The sequence below is a fragment of the Salmo salar genome, chromosome 10, assembly GCF_965601325.2.
Source record: "Salmo salar chromosome 10, fSalSal1, whole genome shotgun sequence".
NCBI classification, from domain to species: Eukaryota; Metazoa; Chordata; class Actinopteri; order Salmoniformes; family Salmonidae; genus Salmo; species Salmo salar.
Window position 1 is genome coordinate 25,426,621 of NC_138300.1, and position 18,780 is coordinate 25,445,400.

Below are 18,780 nucleotides of genomic sequence, written 5' to 3' on the forward strand. Positions count from 1 at the left end.
CACTAATTTCAAGGGCTATCCACATACTTTCATATTTTTTTATTTTTTTATTTCACCTTTATTTAACCAGGTAGGCAAGTTGAGAACAAGTTCTCATTTACAATTGCGACCTGGCCAAGATAAAGCAAAGCAGTTCGACAACATACAACAACACAGAGTTACACATGGAGTAAAACAAATATACAGTCAATAATACAGTAGAAAAATAAGTCTATGTACAATGTGAGCAAATGAGGTGAGATAAGGGAGGTAAAGGCAAAAAAAAGTCCATGGTGGCAAAGTAAATACAATATAGCAAGTGAAACACTGGAATGGTAGATTTGTAGTAGAAGAAAGTGCAAAGTAGAAATAGAGATAATGGGGTGCAAAGGAGCAAAATAAAATAAATAAATACAGTAGGGGAAGAGGTAGTTGTTTGGGCTAATTTATAGATGGGCTATGTACAGGTGCAGTGATCTGTGAGCTGCTCTGACAGCTGGTGCTTAAAGCTAGTGAGGGAGATAAGTGTTTCCAGTTTCAGAGATTTTTGTAGTTCGTTCCAGTCATTGGCAGCAGAGAACTGGAAAGAGAGACGGCCAAAGGAGGAATTGGCTTTGGGGGTGACCAGAGAGATATACCTGCTGGAGCGCGTGCTACAGGTGAGTGCTGCTATGGTGACCAGTGAGCGGAGATAAGGGGGGACTTTACCTAGCAGGGTCTTGTAGATGACCTGGAGCCTTGTGGGTTTGGCGACGATTATGAAGCGAAGGCCAGCCAACGAGAATGTACAGGTCGCAGTGGTGGGTAGTATATGGGGCTTTGGTGACAAAACGGATGGCACTGTGATAGACTGCATCCAGTTTGTTGAGTAGGGTATTGGAGGCTATTTTGTAAATGACATCGCCAAAGTCGAGGATCGGTAGGATGGTCAGTTTTACGAGGGTATGTTTGGCAGCATGAGAGAAGGATGCTTTGTTGCAAAATAGGAAGCCAATTCTTGATTTAACTTTGGATTGGAGATGTTTGATGTGAGTCTGGAAGGAGAGTTTACAGTCTAACCAGACACCTAGGTATTTGTAGTTGTCCACACATTCTAAGTCAGAACCGTCCAGAGTAGTGATGCAGGACAGGCGGGCAGGACAGGCAACATATACAGTTGAAGTCGGAAGTTTACATACACTTAGGTTGGAGTCATTAAAACTCGTCTTTCAACCTCCACAAATTTCTTGTTAACAAACTATAGTTTTGGCAAGTTGGTTAGGACATCTACTTTGTGCATGACACAAGTAATTTTTCCAACAATTGTTTACAGACAGATTATTTCACTTATAAGTCACTGTATCACAATTCCAGTGGGTCAGAAGTTTACATACACTAAGTTGACTGTGCCTTTAAACAGCTTGGAAAATTCCATAAAATGATGTTGTGGCTTTAGAAGCTTCTGATAGGCTAATTGACATCATTTGAGTCAATTGGAGGTGTACCTGTGGATGTATTTCAAGGCCCACCTTCAAACTCAGTGCCTCTTTGCTTGACATCATGGGAAAATCAAAAGAAGTCAGCCAAGACCTCAGAAAAAAGTTGTAGACCTCCACAAGTCTGGAAAATAAAAATAAATTAATCAATTGTAGACCTCCACAAGTCTGGTTCATCCTTGGGAGCAATTTCCAAATGCCTGAAGGTACCACGTTCATCTGTACAAACACTAGTACGCAAGTATAAATACCATGGGACCATGCAGCCGTCATACCGCTCAGGAAGGAGACGCGTTCTGTCTCCTAGAGATGAACGTACTTTGGTGCAAAAATTGCAAATCAATCCCAGAACAACAACAAAGGACCTTGTGAAGATGCTGGAGGAAACAGGTACAAAAGTATCTATATCCACAGTAAAACGAGTCCTATATCGACATAACCTGAAAGGCTGCTCAGCAAGGAAGAAGCCACTGCTCCAAAACCGCCATAAAAAAGCCAGACAACGGTTTGCAACTGCACATGGGGACAAAGATTGTACTTTTTTGGAGAAATGTCCTCTGGTCTAATGAAACAAAAATATAACTGTTTGGCCATTATTAATGACCATCGTTTTGTTTGGAGGAAAAAGGGGGAGGCTTGCAAGCCGAAGAACACCATCCCAACCATGAAGCACGGGGGTGGCAGCATCATGTTGTGGGGGTGCTTTGCTGCAGGAGGGACTGGTGCACTTCACAAAATAGATGGCATCATGAGGCAGGAAAATTCTGTCGATATATTCAAGCAACATCTCAAGACATCAGTCAGGAAGTTAAAGCTTGGTGGGTAGAACTGAAAAAGTGTGTGCAAGCAAGGAGGCCTACAAACCTGACTCAGTTACACCAGCTCTGTCAGGAGGAATGGGCCAAAATTCACCCAACTTATTGTGGGAAGCTTGTGGAAGGCTACCCGAAATGTTTGACCCAAGTTAAACAATTTAAAGGCAATGCTACCAAACACTAATTGGGTGTATGTAAACTTCTGACCCACTGGGAATGTGAATCCACCAATTTGTAAGTCGCTCTGGATAAGAGCGTCTGCTAAATGACTTAAATGTAAATGTAATTAAATAAATAAAAGCTGAAATAAATCATTCTCTCTACTATTATTGTGACATTTCACATTCTTAAAATAAAGCGGTGATCCTAACTGACCTAAAACAGGGAATGTTTACTTGGATTAAATGTCAGGAATTGTGAAAAACTGAGTTTAAATGTTTTTGGCTAAGGTTTATGTCAACTTCCGACCAACTGAATATAGTGTACAGTCGTGGCCAAAAGTTTTGAGAATGACACAAATATTAATTTTCACTGTCTGCTGCCTCTGTGTCTTTAGATATTTTTGTCAGATGTTACTATGGAATACTGAAGTATAATTACAAGCATTTCATAAGTGTCATAGGCTTTTATTGACAATTACATGAAGTTGATGCAACGAGTCAATATTTGCAGTGTTGACCCTTCTTTTTCAAGACCTCTGCAATCCGCCCTGGCATGCTGTCAATTAACTTCTGGGCCACATCCTGACTGATGGCAGCCCATTCTTGCATAATCAATGCTTGGAGTTTGTCAGAATTTGTGGGTTTTTGATTTTCCACCCGCCTCTTGAGGATTGACCACAAGGTCTCAATGGGATTAAGGTCTGGGGAGTTTCCTGGCCATGGACCCAATATATCAATGTTTTGTTCCCCGAGCCACTTAGTTATCACTTTTGCCTTTTGGCAAGGTGCTCCATCATGCTGGAAAAGGCATTGTTCTTCACCAAACTGTTCCTGGATGGTTGGGAGAAGTTGCTCTCGGAGGATGTGTTGGTACCATTCTTTATTCATGGCTGTGTTCTTAGGCAAAATTGTGAGTGAGCCCACTCCCTTGGCTGAGAAGCAACCCCACACATGAATGGTCTCAGGATGCTTTACTGTTGGCATGACACAGGACTGATGGTAGTGCTCACCTTGTCTTTTCCGGACAAGCTTTTTTCCAGATGCCCCAAACAATCAGAAAGGGGATTCATCAGAGAAAATGACTCCAAATGACTCCAGTACCCCAGTCCTCAGCAGTCCAATCCCTGTACCTTTTGCAGAATATCAGTCTGTCCCTGATGTTTTTCCTGGAGAGAAGTGGCTTCTTTGCTGCCCTTCTTGACACCAGGCCACCCTCCAAAAGTCTTTGCCTCACTGTGCGTGCAGATGCACTCACACCTGCCTGCTGCCATTCTTGAGCAAGCTCTGTACTGGTGGTGCCCCGATCCCGCAGCTGAATCAACTTTAGGAGATGGTCCTGGTGCTTCCTGGACACCCTGAAGCCTTCTTCACAACAATTTGAACCGCTCTACTTAAAGTTCTTGATGATTTGATAAATGGTTGATTTAGGTGCAATCTTACTGGCAGCAATATCCTTGCCTGTGAAGCCTTTTTTTGTGCAAAGCAATGATGACGGCACGTGTTTCCTTGCAGGAAACCATGGTTGACAGAGGAAGAACAATGATTCCAAGCACCACCCTCCTTTTGAAGCTTCCAGTCTATTATTCGAACTCAATCAGCATGACAGAGTGATCTCCAGCCTTGTCCTCGTCAACACTCACACCTGTGTTAACGAGAGAATCACTGACATGATGTCAGCTGGTCCTTTTGTGGCAGGGATGAAATGCAGTGGAAATGTTTTTTGGGGATTCAGTTAATTTGCATGGCAAAGAGGGACTTTGCAATTAATTGCAATTCATCTGATCACTCTTCATAACATTCTGGAGTATATGCAAATTGCCATCATACAAACTGAGGCAGCAGACTTTGTCTAAATTAATATTTGTGTCATTCTCAAAACTTTTGTCCACACCTGAGTAAAGGGCTTGTTTGACCTTGGCTTGGGGGTGGTTAGTAAATATTAGTTATCGACCTAGTCACACGTAATGGTTTCATCCCTAGTCAGAGGTGTTAAGGATTCATGACTGTCTATTCACATTAAGAAACTGATGCAGCTCGCTGTAAGAGCTGCCACCTAATGTTTCCCCAGGAGATCTGGCAGTGTTGCTTACCATTCCAGGGGCTGGGGACACTAAATGCCTGCAAATACTCAGTCAGCACACACAAGTCATATGCTCTGAATCTGATACGGTACTTTCCCAATTGCTCAACATCATACAAAAAGGAATGTCCTCCTAGGTCTCTATCATATATCTTGTATTATGTAACAGATACACTGCTAACCTTGCATTGCCCAAATTTCTTGTTGAGCAAATGGGTCTCGAGGAAATGAGACATTAGCAATGCTAGTTTGCTTAGGGTTGAGCTACACTCCACTACATATTTATTTGGACAGTGAGGCTAAAACGTTTAATTTGGTTCTGTAGTCCAGCATTTTGGATTTGAGATCAAATATTTTACAGAGACGACAGTACAGAATGTCACCTTTTATTTGAAGATATTTTCATACATTGGCCTATCTGTTTTATCTTTAGAAATGAAAGCACTTTATATATTTAGGTGCAGGAGCGCCACAATACTTTGGAGCTAAACAGTGCTTAATTTGTAAATTGGGAGGCAAGAACATAAAGTGAGCACGAGAGGGGGGTGACATGGAGATCTCTGAGGTACCGGAACATCCCATTTATAATAAAGCATTGCATATCATTGCATTTGTGGAGTGGTCTAGACTAGAGGAGTGGAGGTATATAAATTAAACTTGTAAAGTGTTGGTCCCATGTTTTATTAGCTGAAATAAAAGATCCCAGAATTTTTCCAAATGCACAAAAAGCTTATTTCTCTCAAATGTGGAGCACACATTTGTTTACATCCCTGCTAGTGAGCATTTTTCCTTTGCCAAGATAATCCATCCACTTGACAGGTGTGGCATATCAAGAAGCTGAATAAACAGCGTGATCATTACACAGATGTCTCAAGTTTTGAGGGAGCATGCAATTGGCATGCTAACTGTAGAAATGTATACCAGAGCTGTTGCCAGAGAATTAAATGTTTATTTCTTTACCAATGTTACATTTTTTTGAGAATTTGGTGTAACAGTTTTGCTTCCGTCCCTCTCCTCGCCCCTACCTGGGCTCGAACCAGAGACACTCTGCACACATCAACAACTGCCGCACACGAAGCATCGTTACCTATCGCTTCACATAAACCGCGGCCCTTGCACACTGGTTTGGCAGTATGTCCAACTGGCCTCACAACTGCAGACCACGTGTAACACGCCAGCCCAGGACCTCCACATGCGGCATCTTCCCCTGAAGGGTCGTCTGAGACCAGCCACCTGGACAGCTGATAAAACTGCAGAGTATTTCTGTCTTTAAAAAAGCACTTTTGTGGGAAAAACTAATTTTGATTGGCTGGGCCTGGTTCGCAAGTAGGTGGGCCACCATGGCTGCACCCCTGCCCAGTCATGTAACTCAATAAAATCGTTAAAATTGTCGCATGTTGCGTTTATATTTTTGTTCAATATAAAAGGAGAGCGATAGGATTTTGGCACGAGTGCATCGGCCATCGCCGGTGACTGAGCTGCGTATCATTGGGTTAGTCTATACTAACCCTATATATTATAGTGCTAAAAGCTTTTTAGGACTATAATTTTCCCCTCATATTGTACAATATGTGTTTCTCCTCCACACATTTAGGACTAGGCTATTGATGGATTCAAGACTAGGTCGTTTTTAATGATCTCACATTTTCAGTTTGTCAGTGTCAAAGTAGCCAGACATTTCAATCATTTGTGCGGTATTAAAAAACATTCTGCTAAAGTCTCCAGTCATGTAAAATGATATAGAATTACATGAAATGCGTTTATAAAAGGCCCAATTTTCCAACCAAAACAATGCAAATGCATCCAACAAGTTTGTAGAGTCACAAGCTTGGTGCAGTCATTGCGTGCTAGGAATATGGGACCAAATACTAAACTTTTGACTAAAATAAATACACTATAAGGGAATTTGTCCAAATACTTATGACACCTTCAAATGGGGGGGACTAGATATATATAGTACCGGCACCCAAAATGAGTACCGGTACCAATTTCAGTCCAAGTTAAGCACTGCTGTCCAAATAAATTTGTAGGAGAGTTTATATCTTATATTATATATTTGGGGCGTCAGGTTGCCTTGTGGTTAGAGTGTTGGACTAGTAACCGAAAGGTTGTAAGATCGAATCCCCAAGCTGACTAGGTAAAAATCTGTTGTTCTGCCCCTGAACAAGGCAGTTAACCCACTATTCCTAGGCCGTCATTGAAAATAAGAATTTGTTCTTAACTGACTTGCCTAGTTAAATAAAAGGTAAAGTAAAAAAATATATAATCTGGTTTAGTACATTTAGATCAGTGCTCAAATCCTAAGAGAATGTGTCCCCCTAGTGTTTACTTTCTGAAACTACTCCAGCTCGCCTAAAAATATTGCACAGAATTAAGGGATAAATGCAAAATAATAATATCTGTATTTATTTGATGTTGGTCAAAATAAATGATTATTTCTTCAGAAAGAGGACTCCTGTTGAGGGAAATAAACGTTTCTTCCTTCAGGACTCCTGTTGAGGGAAAATAAGAAATTATTACTAAAAGTGCAAATATCTTTGAATGATAACATTGCATTGTATCAGCCATATAGTACATTTTTTATGTTGGTACTCACAGTGATAAAAAATATGTTCCTTCCTGCAGGGTCTACTAGTTGACACTGAGGGCTGGTCTGACAGACAGGTAGTCTGTGTCTGTGGAGATGGGGATGCATTGTCTCTTCCCTCCCCTTCAGTGCTCCTTGCTATCAACTCTCTGTGCACGTTGGAGCCTTTGTGTAGTGAATATTTATTTTGATTGGATCCACATTTCAAACACGTTGTGAGTACTGGATACTCGGAATGGAAACACTTCCTAGAAAAAGGCCCAAAAGTGACTTTGGGAAATCCTCTTTCTTGACTCTCAGCGGTGCTGGATTCTGATAGGCTATGGGAGTTGTTCTGGTTGTTCTGTTGTTTATTACTCATTTCTTTGAGGTTGTTAGTTTGGGATGTAGCTGATGTCTGAGGCTCTTTGGGCTCCACAGGGATATCCTTAATCTTAGAGGCCGCTTGGGGGTGTTGGACTTTGGCTCCAGGGCGATGTCTCTTGTACAGGTCTTTGGCTACACCCTCAGGAACCTCAAATGCCTTCAGAGAGTCCATTATCCGTTTTGGGTAACCCCAGTTTTTGTGAGCCTTCTTTTTCCTCACATTGCCCTCTAAAACCTCTTTCTGTTCGTCAGTCAAAAATGGCAAGTCACTTGTCATCACCTCTATGTCATACTTGGGCTTTGGGGAAACTCTGCTATGGTCTATCTTTGGTGCCTTGGGAATAAGGGCATCAATAGACTTTGTCACCACATGAGGCAGACCCCAGAGGTGTTGGATTTTCTTGCGCTTGATGTGGAACTCTAGCTTGTCTCTAATTTCTTTGCTGATGAAAAGTGTCTTAGAGCAATTCAATTCCAACTCTACCTCTGATGATGTCACTTCCTTAGGCTGAGAAGTTTCTTCGGGTGTGATCAGTTCCATGGACTTGCTGAAGATGGTGGGCGCTCCAAATACATTTGCCAAACGCTTCTGTTTCAGGTTCATCTCAAGAAGTTGAATGGATGCCTTTCCCATGAATAAAACATGTTTCACTCTGGGTATAGGAATGCAAATACCTGGTCCGACTAGCTTCTTCACTAACCTGTTAGGACAAGCATTTCCCTGTGGCTTAGACAAGAGGTCCCTCTTTTCCCATTTCTGATCTTTCTGATCATTGAAGGCTACCCGGGATATATCAGTAGAGTTCATTTTTGATAATTTGCCAAAAGATTTTTCCTTGATTTTGATAAGATATTCAAACATGGCAAGACTTTTTTGAAATGGGGTCTTTGCATTTTGCTGTTCGGGTTCTGTAACTTTGTCACACACCATAGTTCGATGTTTTTCCTCTTCAACGTTGACAACAAGCTCAGGAATCCTCTTTGTGGCCTCTTTCCAGATACTGTTCTCTAGACTGTGCATCCCCTGCAATTTTACTGGCAGTGGGTTATTCAACTCTGACCTGCCAGCAGGACCTTTGTTAGTAGAGCATGGCTCATCCTTGGAAACCACTGGGGGAGCATGGATCGATTCACTCATCTCAGATCTTACAGACACAAGAGCGGATAGACTGGATGTTGAGGAGCTGAGGGAGGACCAGGAGTTAAATGAGCTGATAAAATCAGATGACCCCATAATGCTCAGAGGCCAAAAGCTGTACTCAGTCTTACTGCTGGTGGTGGTTTCGTTTCTGGAATCTGGAGTGTCCACCCTGATGTCGACGCACCTGCCACCATCGTTGTTACACAGGTGCATAGACCTGCACTGTTTGCAGTCAGACGGTAACTCGACATGACATTTGGAGGAAAATGAAGGTTTTCCCTTTGTATCCAATTCACTTGCCATGTCGTAGAAAGAGTCAAATTCAGAGTCATATTCAGTAGTAAGGCTATAACCTGAGCTTGAGTCAACATAGGAATCTGGAGACCGCTGCCACCTTGGCTTCCTCTGTCTTCTGCTCCTACAGCTGACCTTGTGCACAGATCTGTTCTCCAGCAGATCATCCAGTTCACTCACATGGTCTAAGCAGCTACTGTATAGGGTGTAGCTCTGGGTGGTCAAATCCTTCAGCATGTCCCTTGTGAGAAAAGATACCACTGATATTTGTAAAAACATTTTTTGAAATGTATGAAATTACTTAAGGGTTGGCTAGAGCACACACACACACTCTCTCTCTCTCTCTCTCTCTCTCTTTATTGGTATGGGAAACATATATTTACATTGCCAAAGCAAGTGAAATAGATAATAAACAAAAGTGAAATAAACAATAAAAAATGTACAGGAAACATTACAAAAGTTTACAAAAAGTTCCAAAAGAATGTATACAGTGTTGTAATGATGTGTAAATAGGTTGTATTTACAATGGTGTTTGTTCTTCACTGGTTGACCTTTTCTTGTGACAACAGGTCACAAATCTTGCTGCTCCGATTGCACACTGTGGTATTTCACCCAATATGTATGGGAGTTTATCAAATTGAATTTTTTTTCTAATTCTTTGTGGGTCTGTGTAATCTGAAGGAAATATGTGTCTCTAATATGGTCTTACATTTGGCAGGAGGTTAGGAAGTGCAGCTCAGTTTCCACCTCATTTTGTGGGCAGTGTGCACATAGCCTGTCTTCTCTTGAGAGCCAGGTCTGCCTTCAGCTGCCTTTCTCAATAGCAAGACTATGCTCACTGAGTCTACATAGTCAAAGATTTCCTTAATTGTAGGTATCCTGTCACTGTGTGCTCTCTGTTTAGGGCCAAATAGCATTCTAGTTTGCTCTGGGTTTTTTTGTAAATTCTTTCCAATGTGTTGTTTTCTCATGATTTGGTTGGGTCTAATTGTGTTGCTGCCCTGGGGCTCTGTGGGGTCTGTTTGTGTTTGTGAACAGAGCCCCAGGACCAGCTTGCTTAGGGGGCTCTTCTCCGGGTTCATTTCTCTGTAGGTGATGGCTTTGTTATGGAAGGTTTGGGAATCGCTTCCTTTTAGGTGGTTGTAGAATTTAACGTCTCTTTTCTGGATTGTGATAATTAGTGGGTATTGGACGAATTCTGCTCTGCATGCATTATTTGTTTTTTTACGTTGTACACTGGAGGATATTTTTGCAGAATTCTGCATGCAGAGTCTCAATTTGGTGTTTGTCCCATTTTGTGAAATCTTGGTTGGTGAGCAGACCCCTGACCTCACAATCATAAAGGGCACAGGGTTCTACAGTGCCTTGCAAAAGTATTCATCCCCCTTGGCGTTTTTCCTATTTTGTTACATTACAACCTGTAATTTACATTTATTTGGATTTCATGTAATGGACATACACTAAACAGTCCAAATTGGTGAATTGAAGAAGAAAAAAAATTACTTGTCTAAAAAAATTATGAAAAAACAATTCTGGAAAAGTGGTGCGTGCATACTGTATGTTCAGTTGAAGTCGGAAGTTTACATACACTTAGGTTGGAGTCATTAAAACTTGTCTTTCAACCACTCCACAAATGTCTTGTTAACAAACTATAGTTTTGGCAATTTGGTTAGGACATCTACTTCGTGCATGACACAAGTAATTTGTCCAACAATTGTTTACAGACAGATTATTTCACTTGTAATTCAGTGTATCACAATTCCAGTGGGTCAGAAGTTTACATACACTAAGTTGACTGTGCCTTTAAACAGCTTGGAAAATTCCAGAAAATGATGTCATGGCTTTAGAAGCTTCTGATAGGCTAACTGACATCATTTGTGTAAATTGGAGGTGTACCTGTGAATGTATTTCAAGGCCTACCTTCAAACTCAGTGCCTCTTTGCTTGACATCATGGGAAAATCAAAATAAATTAATCAATTGTAGACCTCCACAAGTCTGGTTCATCCTTGGGAGCAATTTCCAAATGCCTGAAGGTACCACGGTCATCTGTACAAACAATTGTACGCAAGTATAAACACCATGGGACCACGCGGCCGTCATACCGCTCAGGGAGGAGACACGTTCTGTCTCCTAGAGATGAACGTACTTTGGTGCGAAAAGGGCAAATCAATCGCAGAACAACAGCAAAGGACCTTGTGAAGATGCTGGAGGAAACAGGTACAAAAGTATATATATCCACAGTAAAACGAGTCCTATATTGACATAACCTGAAAGGCCGCTCAGCAAGGAAGAAGCCACTGCTCCAAAACCGCCATAAAAAGCCAGACTACAGTTTGAACTGCACATGGGGACAAAGATCATACTTTTTGGAGAAATGTCCTCTGGTCTGATGAAACAAAAATATAACTGTTTGGCCATAATGACCATTGTTATGTTTGGAGGGAAAAGGGGGAGGCTTGCAAACCGAAGAACACCATCCCAACCATGAAGCACGGGGGTGGCAGCATCATGTTGTGGGGGTGCTTTGCTGCAGGAGCGACTGGTGCACTTCACAAAATAGATGGCATCATGAGGAAGGAAAATTCTGTGGATATATTCAAGCAACATCTCAAGACATCAGTCAGGAAGTTAAAGCTTGGTCGCAAATGGGTCTTCCAAATGGACAATGACCCCAAGCATACTTCCAAAGTTGTGGCAAAATGGCTTAAGGACAACAAAGACAAGGTATTGGAGTGGCCATCACAATGCCCTGACCTCAATCCTATAGAAAATTTGTGGGCAAAACTGAAAAAGCGTGTGTGAGCAAGGAGGCCTACAAACCTGACTCAGTTACACCAGCTCTGTCTGGAGGAATAGGCCAAAATTCACCCAATTTATTGTTGGAAGCTTGTGGAAGGCTATCCGAAAAATGTTTGACCCAAGTTAAACAATTTAAAGGCAATGCTACCAAATACTAATTGAGTGTATGTAAACTTCTGACCCACTGGGAATGTGATGAAAGAAATAAAAGCTGAAATAAATAATTCTCTCTACCATTATACGGACATTTCACATTCTTAAAATAAAGTGGTGTTCCTAACTGACCTAAGACAGGGATTTTTTACTCTGATTAAATGTCAGGAATTGTGAAAAACTGAGTTTAAATATATTTGGCTTAACCACTTTATTTTAAGAATGTGAAAGGTCCGTATAATGGTAGAGAGAATTATTTCTTTGTTTTTATTTCTTTCATCACATTACCAGTGGGTCAGAAGTTTACATACACTCAATTAGTATTTGGTAGCATTGCCTTTAAATTGTTTAACTTGGGTCAAACATTTTTCGGATAGCCTTCCACAAGCTTCCAACAATAAATTGGGTGAATTTTGGCCTATTCCTCCAGACAGAGCTGGTGTAACTGAGTCAGGTTTGTAGGCCTCCTTGCTCGCACACGCTTTTTCAGTTTTGCCCACAAATTTTCTATAGGATTTAGGTAAACTTCCGACTTCAACTTTATTCATCCTCTTTGCTATGAAGCCCCTAAATAAGATCTGGTGCAACCAATTACCTTCAGAAGTCATACAATTAGTTAAATAAAGTCCACCTGTGTGCAATCTAAGTGTCACATGATCTGTCACATGATCTCAGTATATATACACCTGTTCTGAAAGGCCCCAGAGTCTGCAACACCACTAAGCAAGGGGCATCACCATGCAAGCGGCACCATGAAGACCAAGGAGCTCTCTAAACAGGTCAGGGACAAAGTTGTGGAGAAGTACAGATCAGGGTTGGGATATAAAAAAATATCGGAAACTTTGAACACCCATGGAGCACCATTAAATCCATTATAAAAAAATTGAAAAAATATGGCACCATAACAAACCTGCCAAGAGAGGGAGACTCCCCAAACATATGGAAGAAGGTACTCTGGTACCTTGGCCATCAAGGAAAACGCTATGTCTGGTGAAAACCCAACACCTCTCATCACCCTGATAACGCCATCCCCACAGTGAAGCATGGTGGTGGCAGCATCATGCTGTGGGGATGTTTTTCATTGGCAGGGACTGGGAAACTCGTCAGAATTTAAGGAATGATGGATGGTGCTAAATACAGGGAAATTCTTGAGGGAAACCTGTTTCAGTCTTCCAGAGATTTGAGACTGGGATGGAGGTTCACCTTCCAGCAGGACAATGACCCTAAGCATACTGCTAAAGCAACACTCGAGTGGTTTAAGGGGAAACATTTAAATGTCTTGGAATGGCCTACTCAAAGCCCAGACCTCAATCCAACTGAGAATCTGTGGTACGACTTAAAGATTGCTGTACACCAGTGGAACCCATCCAACTTGAAGGAGCTAGAGCAGTTTGCATTGAAGAATGGGCAAAAACCCTAGTGGCTAGATGTGCCAAGCCTATAGAGACATACCCCAAGAGACTTGCAGCTGTAACTGCTGGAAAGTATTGACTTAGGGGGGTGAATAGGTATGCATGCTCAAGTTTTCAGGGTTTTTTTGTCTTATTTCTTGTTTGTTTCACAATAAAAAATATTTTGCATCTTCAAAAGTGGTAGGCATGTTATGTAAATCAAATGATACAAACCCCCCAAAAATCTATTTTCATTCCAGGTTGTAAGGCAATACAATAGGAAAAATGCCAAGGGGGTGAATACTTCGCAAGCCACTGTATAACTGATTCAAGTATTTTTAGCCAGATCCTAATTGGTATGTCGGATTTTAAGTTCCTTTTGATGGCATAGAAGGCCCTTCTTGCCTTGTCTCTCAGATCGTTCACAGCTTTGTGGAAGTTACCTGTGGTGCTGATGTTTAGGTCGAGGTATGTATAGTTTTTTGTGTGCTCTAGGGAAACAGTGTCTAGATGGAATTTGTATTCGTGGTCCTGGCAACTGAACCTTTTTTGGAACACCATTATTGTTGTCTTACTGAGATTTACTGTCAGGGCCCAGGTCTGACAGAATATGTGCAGAAGATCTAGGTGCTTCTGTAGGCCCTCCTTGGTTGGGGACAGAAGCACCAGATCATCAGCAAACAGTCGACATTTGACTTTCTAGTAGGGTGAGGCCAGGTGCTGCAGACTGTTCTAGTGCCCTAGCCAATTCATTGATATACAGTACCGGTTTTAAGTTTGGACACACCTACTCATTCAAGGGTTTTTCTTTTTTTTTGACTATTTTCTACATTGTAGAATGATGGTGAAGACTTAAACTATGAAATAACACATATGGAATCATGTAGTAAACTAAAAAAAGTGTTAAACAAATGTAAATATATTTTATGTTTGAGATTCTTCAAAGTAGCCACCCTTTGCCTTGAGGACAACTTTGCACACTCTTGGCATTCACAGGCAGCTTCCTGAGGTATTCACCTGGAATGCATTTCTATTAACCGGTGTGCCTTGTTAAAAGTTAATTTGTGGAATTTATTTCCTTCTTAATGCATTTGAGCCGATCAGTTGCGTTGTGACAAGGTAGGGGCGGTATACAGAAGATAGGCCTATTTGGTAAAAGACCAAGTCCATTTTATGGCAAGAATAGCTCAAATAAGCAAAGAGAAACGACAGTCCATCATTACTTTAAAACATGAAGGTCAGTCAATCCGGAAAATTTCAAGAACTTTGAAAGTTTCTTCAAGTGCAGTCACAAAAACCATCAAGTGCTTTGATGAAACTGGCTCTTATGAGGACCGCCACAGGAAAGGAAGACCCACAGTTACCTCTGCTGCAGAGGATAAGTTAATTAGCGTTACCAGCCTCAGAAATTACATCCCAAATAAAAGCTTCACAGAGTTCAAGTAACAGACACATCTCAACATCAACTGTTCAGAGGATACTGCGTGAATCAGGCCTTTATGGATGAATTGCTGCAAAGAAACCACTAAAGGATACCAATAAGAAGAAGAGACTTGCTTGGGCCAAGAAACACGAGCAATGGACATTAGACCGGTGGATATCTGTCCTTTGGTCTGATGAGACCAAATTTGAGATTTTTTGTTCCAACTGCCATGTCTTTGTGAGACACACAGTAGGTGAACAGATGATCTCAGCATGTGTAATTCTTACCCTGAAGCATGGAGGAGGAGGTGTGATGGTGCTTTGCTGGTGACACTCTCTGTGATTTATTTAAATATCAAGGCACACTTAACCAGCATGGCTACCACAGCATTCTTCAGCAATACGCCATCCCATCTGGTTTGCACTTTTTTTTTTTTCACCTTTATTTAACCAGGTAGGCAAGTTGAGAACAAGTTCTCATTTACAACTGCGACCTGGCCAAGATAAAGCAAAGCAGTTCAATACATATAACAACACAGAGTTACACATGGAGTAATACAGTAGAAAAATAAGTCTTTATACAATGTAAGCAAATGAGGTGAGATAAGGGAGGTAAAGGCAATAAATAGGCCATGGTGGCGAAGTAAATACAATATAGCAATTAAAACACTGGAATGGTAGATTTGACAGTAGATGAGTGTGCAAAGTAGAAATACTGGGGTGCAAAAGAGCAAAATAGTGGGACTATCATTTGTTTTTCAACAGGATCATGACCCAACACACCTCCAGGCTGTGTAAGGCCTATTTGACCAAGATGGAGAGTGATGGAGAGCTGCATCAGATGACCTGGCCTGCACAATCAGCTGACCTTAACCCAATTGAGATGGTTTGGGATGAGTTGGACTGCAGAGTGAAGGAAAAGCATCCAACAAGTGCTCAGTATATGTGGGAACTCCTTCAAAGCTGTCATCAAGGCAAAGTGTGGCTATTTTGAAGAATATAAAATATATTTTGATTTGTTTAACACTTTTTTTGGTTACTACATGATTCCATAGTTTATTATTCTACAATGTAGAAAATAGTAAAAAACTTTTCACTGGTACTGTATATGTTGAAGAGGGTAGGTCTTAAGCTGCATCCCTGTCTCACCCACCGGCCCTGTGGAAAGAAATGTGTGTGTTTTTTGCCAATTTTAACGACACACTTGTTGTTTGTGTATATGGATTTTATAATGTTGTATGTTTTCCAATTTGACATTTGCTCAGTATATTGTTTTCACTGAGGAAATGTACGAGTCTGCTGTTAATTATAATGCAGAGGATTTTCCCAAGGTTGCTGTTGACGCATATCCCACGGTAATTATTGGGGTCAAATTTGTCTCCACTTTTGTGGTTTGGGGTGATCTTTCCTTGGTTTCAAATATTGGGGAATATGCCAGAGCTGAGGATGATGTTAAAGAGTTTAGTATAGCCAATTGGAATTTGTGGTCTGTATATTTTATCATTTCATTTCAGATATCATCAACCCTATAGGCCTTTTTGGGTTGGAGGGTTTGTATTTTGTCCTGTAGTTCATTAAATATAATTAGAGAATCCAGTGGGTTCTGGTAGTCTTTAATAGCTGACTCTAAGATTTGTATTTGATCATGTATATGTTTTTGTTGTTTGTTCTTTGTTATAGAGCCCAAACGATTGGAGAAGTGGTTTATCCATACATCTCCATTTTGGATAGATAACTCTTTGTGTTGTTGTTTATTATTTTAGTGGTTCACCATAGTGAAGGCATATGCTCAGGTTTTCTGGGTCTCTATGTTTTAGGTTGGATAGGTTTCTCAATATCTTTTAGGTTTTTGCATTCTTCATCAAACAATTTGTCATTGTTGTTAATTTTCTTAGGTTGTCTGCTTGAAATGTTTTGATAGGGAAGCTGAGAGGTCAAATATACTGTTTAGGTTTTCTACTGCCATGTTTGCACCTTCACTATTACAGTGAAACATTTTGTCCAGGAAATTGTCTAGAAGGGATTGAATTTGTTGTTGCAATTTTTTGTTGTTGTTGTAGATTTCCACACTACTTTTCTTCCACCCATTGCATTTCTTAATATTATTCAGTTCCTTAGGCTTTGATGCCTCATGATTGAGCATAGCTCTGTTCAGGTGGAGTGCGATTTTGCTGTGATCTGATAGACTCTGGGTTGAGGTCAGTGATAAAGTAGTCTACAGTATTACTGTCAAGAGATGAGCTATAGGTGTACCTACCGTAGGAGTCCTCTCGAAGCCTACCATTGACTATGTACATACCCAGCGTCCCGACAGAGCTGCAGGCGTTGTGACACGTTTTTGTTTGTTATGTTGTTGTAGTTGTGTCTAGGGAGGCAAATGGGGTCTCTCTCTCTCTCTCACAAACACACACGCAAACAAACATGTTTCTAAACTTACAACAAATCTGTGTCGTCGAAGTCTTCATCCTTTCTTCTCCATAGATCCCATAAGCACCACAGTATGAGGCCCGAGCAGAATGAAAACACAACGGTCTTGATAAGGATTGCCACATCAAGACCCAGGAATGGAGGCCGAGAAGAGACATTCACACCGTTGCTGAAATCATTATTTGCGGTAGCAAACATATTGGCGATGGAAACCATCATCTAGCTGGCCTATTACATTTTGTGTTCAGAATTTCCCCCATTAATGGTGAGTTTGGAAAATTCGGCAAGAACATTGGAGCGCTCCAAGCGTCATAAACGATTGCGTATTGCGTTCTTATTTGTGACACAGTAGACGCGCAACTATTTCAAGCAAAGTCAAAGACAACTATACATAGTAATAAAATGCATGCATTTGCTTTTAAACGACTTATTTACTTGAATGTCTATCATGATAGAAAGTGTTTGTTCCTTATAGTCCTATTGTGCTCGTTTCATGTTAATTAATTCTATGTTCCCGCTCCAAAATGATTATAGTTTATAGCTGATTATAAATCCATAACAATCCATATATTATCACCTAATGTTGTGTTAGATATTTTTATCAACTTAAGTTCTTGTGAACATTATACGTTTTGAACTTCTTTTTGCTATTTATGGCCTGTAGGCCTCATTGACCTGAGCTCATACAACTTGTTTTTGAGTTGAAAAAAAATATAATATATGGATTATTTTGACTATAACAAATACTCAGATGAAACATATTGTGCTATTTATTCCAGACTACTTTCTCCTCTAATGCATCTTCACTGTCAGTTTCCTGGCCTCTCTCCTCCTCACCAGTGTCATGATCAAAGATATGATCAAGAGCCTCACAAGAGCCTTCCCGTTGCCATGGAAGCCAAGAAGGGAAGTGAGGTGTGAGTGGTGTGTGTGTGTGTGTGTGTGTGTGTGTGTGTGTGTGTGTGTGTGTGTGTGTGTGTGTGTGTGTGTGTGTGTGCGTGCGCTCAAACACACATGCATGTGGGGGTCTGGGAGAGGAAGTGTGTCCATCTGATGAATGGGCATGTGCCTGAACTCAATTTTATACACTAATTGTAGTCTCACCTATTCATTTCTAATGACTGGTCATTTTGACCTGGAACACCACAGGTGTACAAAAGTCAAATAAAACACCCCCATTTTTATGAAAATCATCAAATGTATTTTGTGTGTTCAGATGCCCTGTGTGGACAAAGTCATGGAGCCTTATGACAATCAAATTAAATGAACTACATTTTTCAGAGAAAACTTGTACATCGGTCCAATTCGACCAGAACACAGCAGGAGGGTTAATAGCCTAAGCATAGCTCTATAAAAGCTCTATAAAAGTTTCATACGTTCTAATTTATTATTATTATAGCCCATAGCGCTTTTTATAGACACAAAATATGATCAAGGTTCACATTTGCCCTACTCTAGTTTGGACAAATGTCTTGTAAGGCTGGCTTTAGCAAACAATTTGCATAATTGATTGGTTTAATTGATCAGCTGTGCGCAACAGGTGAAGAACATGTATTAAAGGGCAGAGCTTGGTTCGTATGCGAGTCGGTGACTTTGAGGTTCAGCTCAGGAAGGTATGGTTGGGTTACTGCGTGCATGACCATTATGTCGGCTTTTTATTTTTGTTAAGCGGGGATGTTATTTGTTTAT

At 40.8% G+C, this 18,780-nt stretch overlaps 1 protein-coding gene across 1 annotated transcript; it reads right to left on the bottom strand.

The window, feature by feature from the left end:
• Positions 1–6,848: 6,848 nt before the first annotated feature.
• LOC106614015 (uncharacterized) lies at positions 6,849–17,396 on the bottom strand. Its single transcript, XM_082956591.1, has 3 exons — positions 17,102–17,396; positions 7,107–9,139; positions 6,849–6,862 (listed from the first exon to the last, which is right to left on the bottom strand). Exons 1-3 carry the CDS (start codon positions 17,308–17,310, stop codon positions 6,849–6,851), a joined length of 2,256 nt encoding a protein of 751 aa, XP_082812717.1. The 5' UTR covers positions 17,311–17,396.
• Positions 17,397–18,780: the final 1,384 nt, after the last annotated feature.

What these genes read in the sequence shown, in the direction of transcription:
- LOC106614015 (XM_082956591.1), bottom strand. Translation starts at nt 17,310, where the DNA reads ATGATGGTTTCCATCGCCAATATGTTTGCTACCGCAAATAATGATTTC. An exon ending in TTCGACGACACAGATTTGTT is followed by an intron (nt 9,140 to 17,101) that starts GTAAGTTTAGAA and finishes TTTTCTCACAAG; the next exon opens with GGACATGCTGAAGGATTTGA.